Consider the following 22,199-nt stretch of genomic DNA (forward strand, 5'->3'; position numbering starts at 1 on the left):
TGACATCCCAGATTACTGAGGCATGTTGAGGGAATTGAATTGCTCCACTGTTGCTCGATAGCTTCCCTTAAATTAAGGAACTCTTCATATGATCAAAACAGATGCTTACTCATCTGTTTATTTTCTCTTCATTTGCAGGGAACTTAATTCTGAATTCCCTGTATACTTGGGGTATTTCCTCTTATAGGAAATAGTATTTTAAATGCTTCAATTACCACTTTTCTCTGACAGAGTCTAATAAATCAAGAGACCACCAGAGTGACTCCAGCTTGGAGCCAGGCCCACACTGCTACCAGGCTACACATTCCCAAGATAATGAAATTCCCAGGCACAGAGGGTGCTGGTGAACACATGAAAGAACTTCATCACTTTAGGTTGATGATGCTATAAACTGGGAAGATTAGGGAGGAGGACCTGGCTTCTGCTTCCTCTGCCCTTGAAGTTTTTATTAAGGAATTAACCAGAAAATATCCCAGAAAAGATAACTTAAGAAAAAAAAAAACAAAACCAAAAACTGGTTGATGGGGCTTGGAGCAACCTGGTCTAGTGAAAGTTGTTCCTGCTGAAACAGATCTTTAAGGTCACCTCCAATCCAAATCCTTTTATGATTTTCATTCTATGATTCTGCCTAAAAAACAAAGGCCCACCAAATCATCAATCCAGGCCACAAGACATTGTCCCAACAAACTAATACATTTCCCAGTTTTGCAGCAAGTACCTGTACCTGTTAAAAATGCACGTCCCACACTGCGCTATTTAACCTCACACATGGGGTTTAATTGGGTGTGACTAAGTCAGGACATTTGAGCACAGGTGTCTCTTTCAGCAAATGTAAATAAAACCGGACAGTTTTCCCAGCACAGATGGCCAGAGACCAGGACTATGCACTCCCTTTCTCATCTCTGAGAATCTGATCCTGGAAGTCTGACTGGAGGCTGAAGTCAACATCACCAGCCTGCGAGCTGTTTCTGCAAAGCCACTGCAGGACGGTCGGGATGGGTGGGGACGAGAGATCTCTGAGGCCAGGTCATGGAACCTGGGGTTTATTGCAGAGGGCCTGGGGGCAGGGGCCTTTGGGAACCTGGGGTTTATTGCAAAGGGCCTGGGGGCAGGGGCCTGCTGGGAGCTGCCAGGCACAGCTGGAGCAGGGCCCAGAGAAGAGAGGGGTAGAGAGGATGAGAGGGTAAGAGTGAGAGGGGTAAGGGAGTAAAAAAGGTAAGAGAGTAAAAAGGGTAAGAGCGTAAAAAGGTAAGAGAGTAAAAGGGTAAGAGAGTAAAAAGAGAGTAAAAGGGTAAGAGCATAAAAGGGTAAGAGAGTAAAAGGGTAAGAGAGTGAGGTTCCCATTACAATACAATAAATCTTCTTCTGTGTTGAATATTCTAATTCTCTCTAGCCAATCTAGTACAAGATACAAATCCTATAACATTTACATACAGCCTCTAAGAATCCTTACATTACCATCCTGTGTTACATTTTAAACCCTAAAAACTCCTCTTTGGACCCCTTCTGCTGAGCTAGTAGGGTCTGCTCTGACCCTTGGACCTGTCTGCAAGCAGAAGGAATTGTTTCATCAAAAGAGGGATTACCTTCAGTCCAGCCACACCATTGTTTTCCAGTTGTTCAGTAACTGAGGGATCTCAAAGCTTGCTTCCATTTCAATCTCGCTTATAGTTTTCATATTCTCAAAATCTTTTGCCAGGCAATCATATTTATAAGGCTTTCCTGTTTCATCTTCCCCAACAAGCCACATCTGGGAGAAGCCAGATGTGGGAGTGGCACTGCAATCCCAGCCAGAATCAAAGCTGAGCTTTCCCAGACACACCAGAACCACCAGGCAGGTCTTGTGGCTTCTAAACCCGGGCGTGCTCAGGTCCAGCTTCATCTGCTCCTCCCACACCATGTCCTAAGACAGTGGAATTCCTCCCTTGTGCTCCAGCCTGGTTTGATATTCCACACATCTGGCACCAGCCCAATGCCTGCCTGCACTGTGAGGCAGCACCTCTGATGCCTTGGATCTTTACACAGCAGAGAGATGAGCTGTTTGAAAGCCTTCATGAAATTGTTAAGCAGAGAGTTTAGACATTTTGATGGGGAGAGAAGGTTTTATTGTGACGTGACTGACAGTCTCTGTGAAGGGTATTTTACAGTCTGACTCTTTTTACTAAAAACACCGTGACAGGTAGAACTTGATGTGGATGTTTAATGGGGAGACGAAGGGAAATTATGACAAAAAGAGATCATTAAACATTTTCCTTTTTTTAGAACAGTTAATTTCACACACAGAACTAGAATTTCTAAGTGGAGCATGCACCACTTAACTAAAGAATTTAGGGTAAGCCTGCTTTCTTTGTCGTGATGTCTACTCTCAGTGAATGGGGAATGGGAGAATTGGTCCAAGGACAGAGCAGACAGAAAATAAGAATGAATTCAAGATATGTGAGTTAATACAGAGGAAGGGAGAGGTACTGGGAGGGAATTCCAGGGAAAGTGTGTGTCTGAAGCTCAGCTGCACACCCAGCAGAGGAAAACCATGGGAGAGCAGTATTTGCTGGGAAGGGATGCAGCAGAGAGGTGGGGAAACACCAGAATTACATTGAGTAAGCAATCTTTCCATCCCAATGTCAGAGCAGTGACTTGGCAAGCAGCCACTGCTGATAATTGAGTTCAGTGGGTCCGTTCCAATCCCGGGATGAGGCTCATTCCTTTCTGCCTCATTTGCTCCGTATTTACATTATTTGATATCAGAGATCATGAGGAGCCAGGCCATAAAGCACTTTGACACCTGCTGACAAACGGCCTCACACAATGGCACAGAATTGTTAAGTACATGAACACACAATTTTGAACTCTCCTGATCCTCCCTGGCACCACCAGGGAGATGCTTCACACCTTCTGCCTCAGTGGGATCCCATCTCCATGGAGAAATATTTGCCCAAGTGGTTGTGGTGCCTTAGGAAGCTGTACCTTACTGAAAATCAGTGTGAATTACACTGCCCAGTTTCAAAGCAGCCTCTGAAATGGGGATTCTGCCCTCAAGCCTCTACACTGTGCTGGATCTCAACCCCAGCTAAGCTGAATGTTTAGAAGCCATCATAGCTGCAAGCCATTTAAAATTCATCTGCAGCCACAAAAGAACCACATGCAGTTGTACATTTGTTTCCATCTGAGAGGGACACAGATGGAGGAATTTCACAGCGTCAGAGAATCACCGAATGGCTTGGGCAGGAAGGGGCCTTAAAGATCAATTCATCCCAACCCCCTGCCATAGGCAGGGAATTCTCCCATGGGAGCAGGTTGTTCCAAGGCCAATCCACCCAGAGAAGTGGCCAATTGTCCCCACTGGCTACAGAGAGACGAGGCTGGAGGACACCTGGATGACCACTTCGATAACCCTCACTTTTCTGTTCAGAGACTAAACCTGCCTGGGAACCAGAGGAAAACAATTCCAAGATGGAAACTCCATCTTTGCTAAGGGTCTGTGGGCAATTCAGCCTAAATCCAACCAAAACTTGCTGCATTGTTATTAAGAGCTGAATGTATCGTCAGCAGAGAGAATTCATGGTGCCTGAAACCCATCAGGAGCCACAAAAAAGTTCCTCACTTCATTCATCCATTATGAAATTACTGAAAGCAAGACCTCCTAATAAAGGAAATGTCCTTACATGTTTAAAGCAGGTACATGAGCTTGATTATTTGCCCTCAGATTGAATTTTAGAGGTTTATATAATAATGACAGCTATAAATTGAAAACAAAATTATAGCAAGTGTCTCAATGACAGAGAGTCTCACGTGTGGAAGGGTGAGCAATAAATCAGATGGGCAGTGGAATATTAAATTGCTAATTTTAAGAGCTATTGCTGTTTTTTTTTTCTTTTAATACGTACTAATATAAAAAGGTGAAACAGGATCTCAGCTACCTCGCTCTTCCTCTTCTCCTTTTCTTCATTAATTAATGTACAGAAGTTGATTAGAGAAAAAGCTTTAATCCCTTTAAATTTAACCATGAACTAGCAAAAAAAAAAAAGTAAAGAGGTGCAACCAGCTTTATGGAGATGGCAGATTAAATGTATTTGATGATTACAGAGTAGGTTCCATGAGTCCTCTATCTCATATCTGCTATTTACAGGACAGAGTAGTACCAGAGTGTCTGCAGATGTGATTGCAAGCACTGCACACCCAGCCACACTGCAACAACCTAAATTACACACTGTACGTTGAGTGAAATTGAAGCACCACTGAAGGGATAATAAGAGAGTCACAGGAAAAGCAGAGCAGAAAAATTGTACCACTGAACTATATGAAAAACTACATGAAAAGTAAGTGAAAAATAACTGCTACTCCATGCCCACAAATACCTCAATCAGTGATGCAAGGTGAGTTATTTCACCAGATTTTTGCAGGCAACATGAAGACGCCTCCCTGCTCCTACTGGCTCATGGTGAAATATTTCTGGCAGGGTTTGTTTGTTTGGTTGTGCAAAGCCCAGAAGTGTCACAGTCCAGGTCCCCACCCAGATCCTTCATAGCATTTTTCTTTTTTTATTCCACATCTTGGTTGCTGTGCAAATCACCACATCCTGGTGCAAAAAAGTCTCCTTCTCTTGAACACAGGCATCTTCCTCATGCTTCTCCCACTACAATTCTGAAATTCTTTTCCTTGGTTTTTCTCCACTCTCACACAGATCCTCAGAAATACTAATTTTTTTGAGTAACCAAAGCAATCCAACAATTTCTTGAGGCATTTATAGCACAGATTTATATAGAACAGCATAACCCACTCTTCAGCAAACACACACCTTGTTCTAAGGCATCTGTCACTTCTCTGAAACACTTGTTACCATTCTTTGCATATTTTGGGAATAAATGCTTCACCATTTCAAAATGCCAATGCACAGACTGGGAATGGTGTTTTTTGGCTACAACAGCATATTACCCCTATTTTTTTAATATTTTCCTGCCCAAGCAAGGTACAGGACAGAAAAAAACTGAGTTGAATTAAGCTTAGTTTCTCATATACTTAGAGCACTACAGAAATAATACACATTTGGGTACCAGAGGAACCTTTCTAAACCAGGCAGCACCTCAGGCATTAACAGGCAGAAGGTTTGCTGTCAACTCCTAACCACAAATGACACATTCAGAAATGGTGACTTGCCTAAAAATGAGTGAGAAAAGACAGAAAGGAGATTCAAGCAATGAATGAGATGGATGTAAGTGACATCACAGTCCCCACTAACCCATAATGTATCACTGACAAAAGTCACACCACGAGGAATGTATCAAATGTTACAGACAATAATAAAAGCCACAGAAGCTAAAACCCACATTTCCTGTGCTGTATATAAATAGGGGAGATACTTACACTTACAGGTTGACTTTTTGGCACATCATAAACACCTTCCTTCTTTTGGCTGGTAGGAACCTGCAACAGGAAAGGAAAACTGAGGTCACCACAAAAGCAGCTTGGATGAAAAACTGCAAAGAGCAACTGCTATTTATGCACAGGGTGTACCTAAATGAGTAGTTTATTTAATACTAATTTTTAGTATTAATGAAATCGAGGATGGTTCCCTTCTTATCCAAGTAGGACCATTAATGGAGAAAATACTGAAGAAATAAAACACCTATCTGAATACTTTACAGCCCAGCAGTGTTCAGAAAGGAGATTTCTATTCTCAGATAATTCTGGTTACATGAAGTCCAGGTGTACTTCACGCTTAGGATCTTCTTCCTACTTAAATGGTTGTTTTTCCCTTTAACTTGGGGGTTAGAGATGTGCAATGGAAGTTATGGTCAGGTGAGTTCATCATCTCCCCAGAGACACAGAGCAGAGTTAACAAGGTGAGGGTAAGAGCTGCTTTTACCTTCTGTCAGATTTCTTCCTCACAATTCATTTGATCTTTAAAAAGAGTCCTAATACTGCAGTGATGGGGCCTTGTGGCTGCTCTCTGAAATATTGGTCAAAATGCTGCAATTTTCCTAATGAATTAAGGCCTCTTGAAACCTGACACAGGAGAGATGGGCAGGGGATAATGTACTTAAAACTTTGTGTGAGCCTTTATTGAGCCACCAGTCACGATTTATACTCAGGGGATTCATATCCTGCTCATGCAGACTCAGCTGCTTTGTAGTACTGGGCTGTGCTCACCCAAGGACCACTTGTTTGCATATTTATAATTTCTATAATTTGTGATTATATTTCCTTTCCTCTCCGGAAGCACTGAGTGTCCACTGAAAATGGCAAAAGCAAAAAGAACAGTTACCTGTTCTCATCAGTGGTGCTTTTCCACCAAACAAGGCACTCAGAGTTACATTTCAGACAACAATGAAACCTCACAGGTCAATGAGATGATATTGCAAATATGATAAAATTATGACCTTTTTGTTTTCTACGACAATAAGTATCTTAAGGTTCTGACACTACACTCAGACTGGTCTAGGAGAAGCTGAAGAAATGTTACTTATTCACTGAGATATGCTATCATTTATTATTCTGTATCATATTCTGTATAAAAACATCTCTCTACTGTTGTACAGCCTTCACAAGAAACTGTGTGTTCTTAACTTGGTGCACATTGAAGAGTTTGTCAGGAACTCTCAAAGAAACTGAATGAACTTTGTGGAAGATTTCTTCTATTCCTATCCTTGGCTTTCTCTGGCCACTTCCACCAAAGCCAGTACCACATTAGATATGTGAAACTGGTAAAAATTCAGTGCCATGGCAGTAGGAGTCTGGAAAGAGAGAGAGCTGGAGGTGACAGGGTGAGAGCAGGAAGCAGGAATGGTTGATTTAGGAAGTCACTGGAAAGCTGGGTCTTCACAAAAGGAGGGGAGATAAGGAAAGAGAAACTGTTTCTAAACTTTCATTAGTGTGAATTGTTTTCTGTTTTCTCCAAAATCTTTCCCTTTCAGCCATTCTCCTCTTCCTCCTTCCAACCTTTCTGTGAGGTCATCCCAATTTGCACCTAATCCAGACCTGACTGTGGACTGAGCATTTCCCTGCACTATCAACCCCTCTTTTTCTACTCCAGTTTATACTCAGAGAAGAGCTCCTTGCATCTCATATGAAGACAGAGGAACTTTCCTGAAAGCCATTTCTCCCTCCCAACTCAGTGCAGCCTGACCTGCTGTCTTTTCTTGCTGTGCACCCCCACATTTGTTTGCATCTCAGCCTGCTCTGGGGGCTGCAAGGAATTGCTGTTTTTCCTTTGATTAGCAGCACCAGTAAGAGGTACCAGCTCTATTTCTGCTGTCAGTGCTGTCTCTGTGACAGGCTGTGAACCATCTGGATGTCTTTGCATCGTGTAGCAGTAAAAGCACCACAGTCCTAAACCCCCAATCTCAGATTGTCAGCTCCTCATGGAGCAGAACTTTCCTCTCCACAGAGACCAGGGCTGCCACACAAACACCAAACCACCTCCCAAAATCCCATCTCCACCTCTCCAGAACACCAGGCAGCAGAGGAGCTGCTATTAAGCAATCTGAGGGTTGGTATGTGCTCAGTGATTGAGTCCTTACCTAACAAATTATAGCAACTTACATAGACAATATTAGAAAAGCAGACACAGACACTCTTTGGGGTAATGTATCAAAGAAAGGTGACAGACAGAGAAAAGAATGCTTAAAAAGAAAGTTGTGACCTCTATTATGCTAAAAAGAAATAGAAATTGTCACTTTCTGCTCGTATCTTTTATCTGCAATTCCCCATGGGCTGGGAATCTCTTCCACCAAGGGAGAAGTGAATTTGTTGCATGCCAGCAAATGAAAAGCCAGAGCAGCACCAGCAGAAAGGTTTGGTGAGGCTGAAGCAAGGCTGTGTGAGGTTATTGAGCAGATATATGTTTAACAGTCTCTGCTATGGGAAGGCTTCACAGTAAATAATAGAAGCTGCCACAAATATGCATCAAATTTAAAAGGAAAAAAAAAAAAACCAACGAAAAACCAACCAATCAACCAAAAGCACAAAAAAATATAAAAGAAGATCTTTCTCAATTTTGTTTTTAACAGTAGCCTGACGATTGTGAGATTACCAAGATCTTGTAAGAGAAACAATTCTGCCAGCATCTGAGTGTAAAATCTGAGGTGTGGAGGCCCATATTTGTGGAGGCCAAGAGCTCAGGCAGCCCGTGGGAGCTGGGAAGCTCATGGCTATGCGCCAGTCTGCAGCTGGGACACCTCAGCATCCACCAGTTACAGAGAGACCAAAAAATGACTCTCCACTCCCCAGTTCAGCATTTGCTGTGCTCAGGTAGTAAACACAGAGGACAATGCTAGACTGTGAAGATCCAGAGTATGGCACATTAATCACAGGTGTTTTCTGTGACCACTGTGGGAGGAAACACTTCATCACATCCAGATGCCGTCAAATGAAGGCTTGAGCAATTCTCTGGTGACTTAGAGGACAGTAACAGCAGTACCCTGAGATGAGACAAGGTCTCACTACCTGCTTTTCACCTTCTATTTCCATTTTATGGAAAAGAAACTGCCCAAGGAGTCCTGCAGTTCTCTGGGCTACTCCTCAGAACACAGTTCCAACTTCTTCCCTACCCACAAATGACTGCTGGAAGATCTGCAAACACTGGGAGCAACAGTCCCATTTTGCCTCCTACCACCTTCTAATTCTTTGAAGTGTCACTAAAAGCTCCACACTTTGATGAACAACAATCACCATTTTCCCCCCTCAAATCTAGTTCTCATGGGATTTTTGTTTCTAGCACAAACCTGACAACTAGACTAGCAATTTTTTAACATTTGCTGATAATAGTCAAACTTTCAACGCTGAAAATATTCAGCCTTAGGCAGACTCTCACCTTGAGTGAGAGCTTTGCATGTCTTGGTGTGGAGATGCAAAAAGCTGCATTTTTGAGTGTGCATGGTGCCAGGGGAGCAGCAGGGAGAAATTAAATTAATCTTATATTAATGACCTTCTGATGGCATCTCTAAGATGTTGTTTTCTAACATTTAACTTGTATTTCTCTTTCCCAATCAGCTTTTTATTTTAGCTTACAGCTACACTAGCATCTCATTTTTTCTATTATCTTCCCACATTTTCTCATTACTTAATGCTTTTCCTTTTTGTTCTATCCTTGCTCCTGCCTACCTTACAATCTTTTCCTATAAGCAGATCAACCTCTAGTCCAGCTGGATGAAATGCTTAATCACTGCTTGAAACTCCTTCCCCTGCACACTGAACAATTTCCTCGAATCACAATTTTCTCACAGCACACAAAGATCTCTGTCTATTCCTCAGATTTGCCTCTAGTACGTGATACAAAATGAATTACATTATATTTTAATAAACCTCGTACCGATCCCTTGAGGATAAATTGAACGACAAAAGATTATTTTATATTGCTTTCAATGCAGCTTTTTGTCAGTGTGAAGAATGTGAGCTTGGGCTTTAACATAACATATGCACTCTGAAAATAGTTTCCCTGGTCTGGGGGGGATATCTCTTGAGAGCTCTGAGGTTTTGCTCAGTTATTTCCTTGGTTAGACAAGAGAAACAAGAGCAGCACCACGGAAATTTCTAGGAATTGCTTGCACGGCCTGCCAACGAAACATCTTCGGCATGTTTCTCAGAATAGGTGTAAAAAATTTCAAAAAAATTAACAGAAAAAAAAAGAGAATCTCCATTTATCACCTCATATGGTGTACTCAAAAGTTTGTGAGTCGACAAAGTTAATATCAATTCGCAGAAGCCGATATGACAAACAACAGAAAAATCACATTGTGACTGGGCAGATAATGTCACCAGAATGAAATGCCAAGACAGTTTTGGTGATGGATGAAAACTACGAGCTATGAGCTATGTATGAGATGCACTTTCAGCGAGGGGAGAGGTTTTATACCTGATAAATGTTTTCCTCCGTTTCAGGCTCACGGATGGGCTCGTGTCCAGCCTCAAACACAATGTACTATGGCAGCAGCGCCAGAGAGGGACAGTCAGAGATGAAACAGAAGGGAAAAAGGCCGTTTGGAATTCCACGTCAAAACAAAGGCAGGCATTAAAGAAACAACTTCAAAGCACAGGCTGGCAGCAGGACAACTGGTTTGTTGGGAAGCACCAGGATAGGCTGTTTCATATTTCATGAACAGGCCTAAAACTCCTCTTAATGATCATTAGAGCAACTCCCTAATTCTTCCTCGCCAGGGAGACTGCCTGTGGCCCAGTATTAATTTTCTGAAGGCAACGTGAATTTTGCCTCTTTTACATAATAGCAATTATTTCCACATATACTTATTGTCTATGAATAAAAGTGCTAAATCCAAGCTGGGAGAATGGGCTGGTGTGCGTGGCACAGGCCACGTGGCAAAAGGCTGGCACAACACTTTTTCATTTTCAGGTTCTTGCTTTATTGTGAAGAGTACAGAACAAAACTCCTGACATTATAATAGCTGAACAGTAATTTAGGGCATCCTGACTCTTATCATCTTCCTTGCTGCACCTTAGGCACTGTTCAATATTCACTAATGGTTGAATTGGATCCTTTCAGTGTGACTCCCACTGATATGCCTAAGTGGAAGAACACAGAATCCCCAGGAAAAAAAAAGTAAACTATCACATATTTTGCTTCAGCACAAAAACACGAGAATGAAATTACATCTTTTTCTTCTTCACACTCAGCAGGGTATTGGACATGAATATATCGACACATTTCTGATAATCATCTTTGCTCCCAGACATTTTTCTTGGATGGAGCAGGACTTAAATTTCAGATCTATTATTAAATCGTAGCTGAAACACCAACAAGGGAGTGTGTTACAACATCAATGCTACTGTTGGGGTTTTTTTCCCCAAATATTCACCCTCTGAATTAATTCTGGCTCCACAGAAAACAAAATGTCAACTTATAACTACGAGGACAAGATGCCACCTTCCCTAATTCTCAGAGTAGCTCCATTTTCAGTTAAGAGTTTATATTAAAAAATGATGACAAATCTCATTTTCAAACTTAAAATCCGGATACACAAGCCACATTTAAAGCAGCATTCATGACATATTTCATCTAATATTTCTATACTCCAACTGAAACATTCCATTCTATACAGACATATTGTGCTATTACTTACAGCTTCATCTCTAAATATGCTACTTTCTGTGGAGGTTTTAAAGGTTTCTCACAAGACCTCTCTCAGTAAATTTCAAAACATCTTGTTCAAGTTTTTGGCTGTGTTGGAAGATAACGTGTATCTAGTCATTTCTGAAACTCCAAGGCCATACAGCTTCAGAAATTACCTGGTATACAGGATCTTCTACATCTTCTTCCAAAATTGTCTACAGCAAAGTAAGAGGACAGGCAGTAAAAGCAAAGAACATAAACAGCAGAGATAAAAGAACTGTATTCAGAAATTAAAGGACAGCAAAGGAATAAGCAAAATGGGCAGGTAAGTTCAAAGTTTTCTTTCTTTAGGATACAGATAAAGTCACATTATGGTACAAAGTAACTTTATTCAAGTTCCATCCGAGTTTAACAATCTGCACCTTGTTTGACTTGATTCAAACACACACATTCAGAAGTATATTGAACCTCCCCTAAAGTATGAGACACTTAAATCCTGGCTTACAACACTTAAAACCTAGCTTACAACACTTAAAACCTGGCTTACAACACTTAAAACCTGGCTTACAACACCGACCCTTCATTAAAGTTTTCCTTCTGAATGAGAAGAAACACTAAGCAGGAAATGAGGGGATCATTTCCAGCTGCTAACCAGGTTCAGCACACCCCAGGCACAGCTTTCAGCTCAGTTTAATCCTAGGCTGGGCTCAGGATGGCTGCTGGGCTCACGCTGCTCCTTGGGAAGCCAGCACTGCTCAAACCCACTGCTGTCACAAGTGCTGAGGATGCTCAGAGCCTCTCTGGAGCAACTTGGGGCAGAAACTCCAAACCCAAATTTTGGTGGCAGTAGTCTAAGCTTATTGGTGTACCTGGTATACCGCCTGCTCACACTGTTTGTCCTTTTGTGCCTTTTTTTCCATTTCTTCCCTTTGTTTCAGTTCGTAGATGAGCTGAAACAGGTCCCGCAAGTCCAGGATTACAGGTTCAGCCTAAGGAAGCAAAAACAGGGTGGAGAATTTCTCTAGGGGAAAATAAACACCTCTTATCCCATCCTGCTGATAGCGCACCTCCACAATGAAACTTAATATAGAATTAATTTCTATCTCAGCACCCAGGCCTGGGTTAATTCCCGCTGAACTAACTATGCTTGAAAATTAATGATAATTATAGTTATGAATATAAAAAGCATTATGAATATAAAAGGCACTTGGATTAATGTAAAGGCATATTTATTAGTGGTTTCTCATCCACTGAAATTACAGTAGACTACACACAATGTGGGTTTTCATGAGTATAGGAACATAAGCAAATTTCTCTTCATCCAGTCTAGCTTAGCAAGAAAGGTAAACAATAATTAATTATAACAAAACACATACTAAAAAATTGGGAACAAAGAAACACATTCCCTTCTGCCCAAGCTGGTTCCATTAATTTGCTATTTAATATCCACACAGACACTTGTGACCAGTTTAGCACAATCATAAACAACCCAAGACCAGCCTCTTGAACAGCTCCTTACAAATGGCTTTTCAGCTGAGTTACATGGCAGAAAATGACAGTGATTTGATACTTACTGCCTGGGCTGTTTTTATTGCCACAAATCTATGATTTCCCTCCTTTCCACACACGTATCCAAACGCTCGGTGGTCTGTGATATCCTTTGCAATGTAGGAAATTTCATGAACTGCGTGGTGATGCTGGAGTAGCTAAAAAAAACCCAAACAACAGTAGAGAATATCCATCAGAATGTTTGATTAAAAAGCAGCATTACTCTCCTTCACCACTTTATCTGGATCCCAACACATTCTGATATGAAAACCAATTAATATCTTAACTCTTTAAGCCTCTTTTTTCCTCAAAATCTAAATCTGACTTGCTTTTGTAGATTGACTAAAAGCTTCCACTGATGATTTTTCTAAGTATCTTTAAGTGAAATATAATTAAATAAAAAATGTATTACCTAGCTACGACCTGCACAGCATCCCAGGCATAGAATCAGTATTTCTTGGTACAAAAATAAGCAGGGGCTGCAGAAACCTGTAGCTTCACAAAGGGTGACTCCCAGGCCAGGCTGATCTGCAGAGTTCCAGCTGAGATCTCCAATACCTCTAGGAATCAGTACCAGACCTGCTTTATCTCCACAAAAATCAGCAACAGCCAGTGCAAGAGACTTCACATCAAGGAGTAACACAGCTCCAAGCACTTATTTTCCTCAGAAAATGAATGTAAATGTAATTTTTCAACTGGAAATCAATGCTGAATGCTAAAGTCCACATTTTACTTAAAATCCCACTTTGGTGAATTGTAATAATAAAAAGACTTAATTTTAACTGTGTGAGCAAAACTCTGTCCAGAGTCAGGACATGAATCTGAAGCTCTTAGAAGCATCTCTTGTGGTGCCAGAATCTTTCACACTTTGCACTAAACAGCATTTTATTATCAAAGTAATAGAGAAGTATTTCCACTTCCTTGTAAAGCTTATCTAAAACAATCTATTAGTTTCAATTTCTACCTTCTGATATATTGACCTACTCTTGTATCATCTAGGGATAATGCTATTTCTGAGAGCAGGCAAAGCCTCGCAGAGAATTCTTTGGAGGTCCAGATTCCTGCTGGCTTTGAGAAAAAGCACATCTTGAAAACCAGCATGGCATCCAGGCAATCTCTAAACAAGCAGTTATTTTTGGAGTTTAAAAAAGAGAAAGTTAAGGCTTTAAAAAGCAGGAGGAGGGAGGATGCCTGTGCGCGGCAGGGAAAAGGCTGAGGGTGCGCAGCGCGAGTGATGGGGCTGCTGCAGGGCAGGGAGTGGGATCTGAAAGGAGGGGCAGCCTGCAGGAGATGGATGGCTCCATATAAAACAAAAGACTGGACATGTTTCATTTTCATTTCACAGTAAATGGCTCTTAATGTCCCCGTATCAAGATTGCTTGCTTGTGGCAGAGTTAAGTGTTGCCAGTGACTGCAGGCAGAACAGGGCTCAGCTGAAGGTGCACTTCAGACTCTCCTGACATGTTGAGCGTTTAAAATTAATGATGGGATCTTACTTAGATAATACAGGGATATTGATTTATTAGGTTTTTTTGAAAACCAAGTTACATGCTATCTGTTAGGATGAAATGAAATGTTCCCATCTCTCTATTCTGCATATGACAGGGAACGTTATCTCTGGCTCCTATTAAATCAAAGTTCTCTGACATCGCTTTATTGATTGCCAGGCAGCGTTTTGCACTGAAATTAAACTGTGATCAGATGCCTTCCTCATGGAATTAAATCTGAAGATTGTTCTACCATGGAAGAGTATCACCCACAAGGTAAGAGAGAAGATGGAGATGCTCCAATTTATTTGGGAATCCACATTCACTGTTCAAAAATCGTTATGTTTCCAGTGGTTATGATATTTTACACGCTGTATCAATAGAAATAGAAATTAAGTAAAGGTGACTGCAATTATCCTTTTCTGTATTTTACTGGATGGAGTGTTTAGGGAGAGCTTTTCACTTGTCTGAGGGACACTGAGTTACAACACACATGTGAAACGCAATGGTGCACACACACATCTGCACTCAAATGTAGATATAAACACCCCTGTGTTTTCACAGCCCTCAGTTCACCTCATGTGCCCTTTCTACATATTCCAATGATCCATTCTAAGCATTATTTACTGAGTATCTGAATTTTTGCTCCTGCACAGCAGAAATGGGGCTCCTGTTGCAGTCAGGAGAGATTCACCACTGTAAAATGCAAGATCAGAATCCTGTTACTAGTGGCCACAAGCACATAAAATAATTATTTCTCAACTCAGGAGTGTTTCTGACACTCCTTTATGCCAATACTCATGGACTCCGTCACACATTATTTGAAGTTTTTACTCTGTGCTGAGAGCTGCTACAAACCATTTACCAATCCTTAAGTGAGGTACCAAATTGTTTTGGAGCACTGCAGCACGACAGAACAAATTATAGAGAAGACTTAATTTGTATTATGGTTCAACACAGTCAATTACATATTGCAGAGATTAGAAAGTACTTTAACATTTAAGTTTCAGTTGTTAACAAAATCCACAGCCTCCAAATTATTTTAGGTCTCCTGTGACTTTAGTCAGTGTTGCAAATGTTGGAGATTTTAAATGGAAGCACAGATAAAGTCTCAAACTGGGTAACAAGACATTCTTGTGATGCATGAGTTCTTTTCCTTAGGCTAAACATAACGGCATTGTTATATTTTATTCATATACTAAGAAGTTTTTGCCTGGTGTTAAACTCAAAAGTCCAAAATACCCATCTGCACCAAGCCTGCTGCCTTTCCTCTTCCCCTGAAGTTTACTCTGGTCTCTCCCACCAGCCATTGTTTCCTCTCCTTTTCTCCATTCCACCCCCTGCTTCTCCTCTTCCCCCAGGTCGCTCCCTGTACATCACACTGAATTGATTTAGCTGCCTCTGAGATCTGTAGCATTTCTAATTTCCCTCAGGCTGCTTGGCACCTATCATAAATTTTTTCACCCCTTATCCTCATCTTGCCCCTTTATTTCCATGCTGTAGCCTCCAGTGCCACTAAATCAATTAAGTCAATCAATTAAGTACTCGGAGGGTCCAGCAATCATGTCAAAAATGTGAGTTAGATGGCATGAGAAAGTCACTGCTTTACTATCGCTATTTCTCTTTTAATGAGGTTGTCTATTTAGTGGAGCCTGGGGCACAGTGTTAAGAGCCACAACAACAACAACAACAAAATATCCTGCAAGCTGCAAATCCTCCTGGAAAAGCTGCCCCACCACAAGCAGGAGGTTTGTTCCACACAGTATTACATCCACCAGGACAGGTCTCACAGGGATTGGGGTTGCACAGCCTCTCACCTGGAGCCTGGTTTCAGAGAGCTGGGATCAGCTGGGAGCTCCACTACGGATGCTGGGATGTGGGATACACAAGGACCAAGCCTATTCCTGCCTATTCACACTGGAATAAGCAATAAAACATTTTGCCTGTGTAAACTCCCTGAACATCTCAGTTACCCAGCAAACTGCAGAGTCCTTCATGGATTCATAATAAAATAACTTCATGGGCCATAGTTCCAGCCGTGCTGCAAGTTCCCTGTATTCCAACTGGGACTGCCCAGCAGCACATAAGGAAACCAGGCCCTTTCTATTTAGGAAGACTACGGAAAAAAAATCACAGAAATTGAAGCCAACAGGGAAAATGAATGGTAAAGCCTTACATCAAGAAGCTCAGCAAGCCCCAAGTGTGGCAGGACATTGACCATTACTTACTGCAACACATCCAGGGAAAACAGTGGGTTGCAGAAGATGTGAGTGGCTCAGAGGTGAATTTTACCTCCCTGCTGCAAGAAAACACTGGGTGGCACAGAGGGTTCTCCTTCACTGCACCCAGGAGGCTGCTGTGCTCCTCAACAGGGCTCAACATGCAGCACTTGGTCCAATGCTCCTCATGACCATTTTCTTACAATTCCTGTTTGTTTCAGCTGATATTTGAAGGGATCAAGGGGGACAACAACACACCACAAGCATTTCCTTAATTGCTGTGTTTGTGCTGCAGTGCTCCTCTGCTGCTCCCTTAAAATGCACTTAGCAGAGGTGGAGTGCAGCTGCTCATTCCTATCATAAACATCCCACAGTCCTGTGGGTGCCCATGGCAGCAGGGCTGGAATGAGGTGATCTTTGAGGCCCCTTCCAACCCCAACCATTCCATGACATGAAACACCTGAATTCTCTACTGCAGATTACAATCTAGTTTTGTAACTTCTGAAAGTTTTAAGAGATGGACAGCAGTCCCTTTATGTAGACAGGTAAAAAAACACCACCTAAACCCCCAAAACCTCTTCCTGACATAGATTTTTTTTTCGCCCTGGTACCCATTAAGGTGCATGGATATCTCTCAAGCAGTTGTGAACCCTTTCACTTCCTCTCCCTCTAGAGAAAAGTGCATTTCAGTGGGACTGTGTACACACAATTTGGAGGAAAAGTCAACAGTCTCAAATGTCAGAGTGAAATGAAAACCACATCAATAAATTGCATTTGCATCACAAACTTTCTCGTGTTCTTTTCTGGAACTTGGTATTTGGATGGCAGATGGGGTGGCAAGACATCAGCCTCATGAGATAAGGCAGGGGATGAGCAGATGGGGAAATGAAACAACCACTGCAAAAATTCTCAGTTTCATGTGAAATAGCAGAGAGGAGACAGCTCAGTGTTATTTCTGAGCTACAGCTGCCAACAACTTCAAATTCCCTGCAAATTACTACTGGACACAGCACAGGGTGACTGAGAAACATCTTATTTCCCATCTGACAGCCCTTCCCCACTGTCATGAACACTTCAGTCACTTGTCCATGGAGAGGGGACAGAACAAACAATATATGACAGATCACTGTAATCTGCCTTAAATGTGATAGTGCTTAGTGTGAGGAAACGCTTGATAGCCCAAAAAAATCTGTTATATAAACATTTACTGCAACATGTGGAAAATTTTATCAGGTTTGATCTAGGAAAGGAAGAGAGCTGTAGAGTTTAGGCTTAGCAAATTATCACAATACTGAATTCCTACAAGAAGAGCAAGGAGTTTTGAAACAAAACAGCATTGCAATTCAGCTTTAAAAAGAAACGTCATGTATGAAAACCTGAAAAGCAAAACCCACTGGAAACCTCTTGCAGTTATGGAGATTTCAGTATTGGGAGGCATTTCCCAGCACTGGCCAAGATGATCAGTCCTGGTCACAAAAGAGCATAAACTGAAAAAAACTGAAAAAAAAATGGAGTGGGGGCTGAACCCTTCCCCCTGAAGGAGACTGAACATGAACAGTGCAGTCCTGAATCTGTTTGAGCCAGAGCCACTCATGGAATGTAGGCTGAACAACAGATTATGGGCTTTCCTTCTGCAAAAATACCCCACCCCAAGAATAGGAGCAGAAAAGGAAAACGTAACCTCCAGAGTGTTCCCCAAGCCTGAAGGGCCCTCTCAGATGGCAGCCTGTAGGGATGGCTCCACAATGAGAAGAAAATAAATCTGTCTAATCCCCGTGCTTCCTCCGCACACACTGATTTTGCAGACAATAACCTGAGGAAAGACTTTTCCAAGTGGCAGCTACTAAAAGGCGTCTCGTTGCACAAGCTCTGCAATAAAAACACTTGGCACAAAAAGCTCACTTTGAGATTATATGCAGATCAAAGCTTGGTCTGTGTAGCACAAAGGGGCACATGAAATATGGTGCTGATAAAGAGAAGAATCAAAACAGATTTAGCCCCAGCTCTTGCAGACTCAGTCCCTCCAGGGGGGCAGCCGTCTGGCTGTGACACAGCACAGCACCCAGAGAAGTGTAAATTTAATTTCCTTTTAATAACAATAACAAACTCGTAAGAGCTATTCTCTTCCTGCAGCCGAGGAGACTGAAGCAAAAAAACCCAGATGATGTGACTTCCTGAGCTTAGCAGCTGAGTCAGGAGGGAGAGAGTCAGTGAGCAAGATCCTGTGTGAGGATAAGAACCTGCTCAAGTCCAGGGCTACACTAAGCTCTGCCTGTACACTCTATCCTAAATAAAGGCAAGTACTTCCCAGGAGCACCCCAGGTAAGAGCCTGTTTGGTTGGACTCAGGAAAAAAGAGCTTAAAAGGTTACTTGGGCCAAAAAAAATCCAAATTAATCCTCACCATTCCCTTTGCTTGATGAAAAAAGCATCCTGCTGCTGCCTTTATCTCAACTGGGGAGCCAGAGTGGGAAATTCCAAAGAGAGCAGGGGTGAGTGCCCTTGTGGGTGCCTCTGTGACAGACACACCCAGTGATGCTCTCAGCTGGTGTGGCCCTGTCCCCAACCCCAGAGTCAATTAAGGCAGCAGGACATGGCTCTGCCAGCACAGCAGCCTAATTGTGATGAATGGATCTCTGATATTGAGCTGGCTGGGTGCTCCGAGAACCTAATTTGTGAAAAGAGAACAGCACTAAGGTAATAAACTTCTGTCCAGCTCTCATAATTTGTAATAATGTCTGACAAAGACCAGATATGAATTTAGTTATTGGTCATGGTCTTCAGAAGCAAATGCTAAGTTGCTCATGCAGAAGATCCATTTATTAGATATATGAATTTGGAAAGGGGCAAAACAAAACTGGAACACACATATGGCCAATTTCCCATCTTCATTTCAAAGGCTTTTCGATTTTTTATTGTGTAAGGAGTGAAAGTAGCTAAAACCCAAAACCCTTGTCCAATTACTATGAAGCCCAAGTTATCTTTTAAATATGCACTTGCAAATTTTGTTCCAGGACAAAGAAAATCCTAAAGGGCAAGGAAACATTTTCAGAGAGCTTTGGAAAGACAGATGTGCTACGATGAAGCTGAGATGCTGGGCTTCCCATGAGTCTTGTACCATTTCCTTATTGTACTGCATCTGACACAGCCATTGCTCTATCAGGATGGTTAAAGCACAAGATTTGCACAGCAAAACCAAGAAGCAGCAGACCTCATCCTTGCTATTGAAGGCAATGGTCCCATCAGCTCAGCAGTGCAACATGCCCCAAATTCCAACAGCAAGGAGCACTTAGAGGCTGCAGGGCATTGTTTGATGCAGCCATCTCACTGTTTCAGTGTGCTGTACGAGGAACAGCCCTTGCCTCTAAGTCGTTGTTACAATCTTTGGGATGGCAGCTGCTCAGTGGCCACTATGGGATTCCCAGGGCTGTAACACATCTGAGTGTATTCCCCCTGAGCTCCCACCTCACCACCCTCTGACCAAAATGGTCAGTGGATCAAAACAGCCATAAATATCCCAGTATTGCCCTCTACTCTCAAGCCAAAGCTTCCATACAGCTCAAGTGCAGCACCTTTGACCACGCCTTGTATTTTTTCCTGATAGACTCTGTGAGACTCATTGATTAAATCCTGAATTTGAGGGAGCACAATATTCTGTAATGAGACAGTTTGCTCCATATTTTTACTGTGTTCATCTTTAGAGCTTGTGAATGTCCTTTGAGAAGCCCTTACTTTTTACAAGATTCTTTTGTTCCTTTACACCAATATTCCTCACCCTCCTGAAATGCTTTTGATTTACATGAACAGCACAAGCAATTCTCTCATACAACTCCTGGGAGATTTGAAAGTAATTTTTTTGGCTTTAGCTGTCTCAGATCTTAACTGCTTCAGATTCAGCAAGCATTACCAGCCACCCTCTTCTTGTAGCCTGTGATTTGAAAAACTCCTCAGTGAGAGGCAGCCACTGATTCTCTTGATTTCTCATGCAACCCCTATAAAGCAGAGCTTGAAAAGATCACAAAAACCATACTCAAATTTAAGTTGCACTGGGTAGTCATCAAACAGAAACTTCCTTGGACCATAAATCCACTTGCACAATGTAAGAAACTTTACTGGAAAAGGGGAAAAAGGACAAGAGGGATTTATTTTATTTTTATCTATCTATCTCCCAGATACTCTCCCTAATTTAGTAAGACTTTAAAGGGAGCTGAGAGAAAGCACAGGTACAGGGAAGAACAAGAGCAGAAAAGGATTCTATGAATTCACAAGCTGTGTACAAGCAGTATGTTATGTTCATGAGCCAGTTGAAAATGATGCAAAACAGTTGAGGATTTCACATGACACCATCTTGGTATCGTTCAAATACAGAAGTGATTTCACAAGCAGAAATTAACCAAGGTACAGAAGCAAGAAGACAATGATAGACTGCTTTCAGTGGCTGGTGATGGACTTGGGGCACCTGTATGTCACCAAAGACGATCCTGTAGTGATGAGCTTTACTATCCAGAAACAGCATCATGAACAACCAATCCTGGCCATAAAGACCAAACCATTTTGTTTTCCGTTTTCCTACAGAAAAAAAGAGAGGAAACCTTTTCCTCTGAGTTACAATTGCACGTATAAGCAAGCTTCAGACAATCCCATAAATGGGATCATTCATCAATAAATCCTTCATTTGTTCAGGTCCCACAGCAGACACTTCTCCTCGGATATAAACCATCCATAGCAACATGACAAGTGTGTGTGCAGCACTTGAGCCCTAAGATAAGAATAAAATAAAATGTAAAAGGCAAACCTCAAAGAGATTCTAAAGCAGAATAAAGAACTTGCAGGTGATTTTTTGCTCTATTTTCTTTTTCTTTTGCCCTTGCATTATCCCAAGGTAGGAATTCCTGAAGCTGCCCTTGGCAGGGGCTTGGCACATCGTGTTCCAGGAGTTCTATATTTTAACTCAGGCAGTGGACACTGTTTTTAAGCTCTGCCCTGACACCTTCCAACAGCAATCCCTACAGCTCCCACTTGCACATTGTAATGCCCAGAGTTGTTTCTTCCCTGCTCATTTTCATGTAAAGCAGGATGAATGTTTGGTTTTAGTCTTCTGCTGCTAATTGAAATCTCCAAAAGCAAACTTTGATTAACTCTCCACACTCAGATCTGACCACACAGCTGAGAGCACAGATCAACTCTGTTGTCTTTTCTCTCTCCCTGCCTTGCTTTCCTGTCCTGGCCACGGGTGTCACACACAGGATCTGCCTTTCAGAAAAGCTCCCCGGCAGTGCTGCCCTCGCCTTTTACTGAAATGCAGGCAGCAAAGCCTTTCACAGCTGGGGATGCTGCCTTGTTTCCTACTTATTCCCTTCACTCTCGCCCCTCTGCAGCTCCTGCACACATCTTGTCTTCTCTTCTCCCCATCAAACCTGAACTTACTCATTCCTGCACTCCTAGCACTGCTCAGCACTGAGCCCTGTGCATGCACAGGTTATGCTCACGCATGCCTTGCACTTTAAAATACTCCCAAATTCCTGCGTCACTCACAGGAAAGCATTTGGCTAATTAAAGACCACAGAAGGCTGCACATAAAACCTTTTACAAACCAACTCAGCCTTTTTAAAAGCAAGGACATAATCAAAAAATTGGATTTGAATCTGTATTTTGACTACCTAAAAAGCAAAAAAAAAAAAAGTACTTTGAGCTATGCAGAGCCAGGGCTGGGAGCCATATGCAGTATTTTTAGATACCCAGATTTCTTATTTGCTTTAAATGTCAGGGCACTCCAACTAATTAGTGTTCTGCCTCACCTATTCACAGTGCTGCCTTTAAAGCCAGCAGGAATGCTGCTGCCTGTTTCACTGGGAGTACCACGATGTGGAATGAGGATGGGAAC

The 22,199-nt window shown here is 42.0% G+C and overlaps 1 protein-coding gene across 12 annotated transcripts in view; it reads right to left on the reverse strand.

Annotated features, from left to right (window-relative positions):
• The window catches only part of DAB1 (DAB adaptor protein 1), a 414,897-nt gene that overhangs the window by 23,601 nt on the left and 369,097 nt on the right, over positions 1-22,199 (reverse strand). For 10 of the 12 annotated variants that reach the window (XR_004980631.2, XM_054515767.1, XM_036387798.2 and 7 more), the window contains 5 exons: positions 12,637-12,768; positions 11,932-12,051; positions 11,239-11,277; positions 9,851-9,916; positions 5,362-5,421 (listed from right to left, as the gene is read on the reverse strand). Coding sequence is in view for 11 of the 12 variants with exons in the window: in XM_054515767.1 (XP_054371742.1) it covers positions 5,362-5,421; positions 9,851-9,916; positions 11,239-11,277; positions 11,932-12,051; positions 12,637-12,768 (417 nt within the window). In the remaining variant the exon portion in view is untranslated. The remainder of the gene's footprint in view (positions 1-5,361; positions 5,422-9,850; positions 9,917-11,238; positions 11,278-11,931; positions 12,052-12,636; positions 12,769-22,199) is intronic. The other 2 variants (XM_036387804.2, XM_036387805.2) reach the window with 1 other exon arrangement.

The sequence above is a fragment of the Molothrus ater genome, chromosome 9, assembly GCF_012460135.2.
Source record: "Molothrus ater isolate BHLD 08-10-18 breed brown headed cowbird chromosome 9, BPBGC_Mater_1.1, whole genome shotgun sequence".
Lineage (NCBI taxonomy): Eukaryota > Metazoa > Chordata > Aves > Passeriformes > Icteridae > Molothrus > Molothrus ater.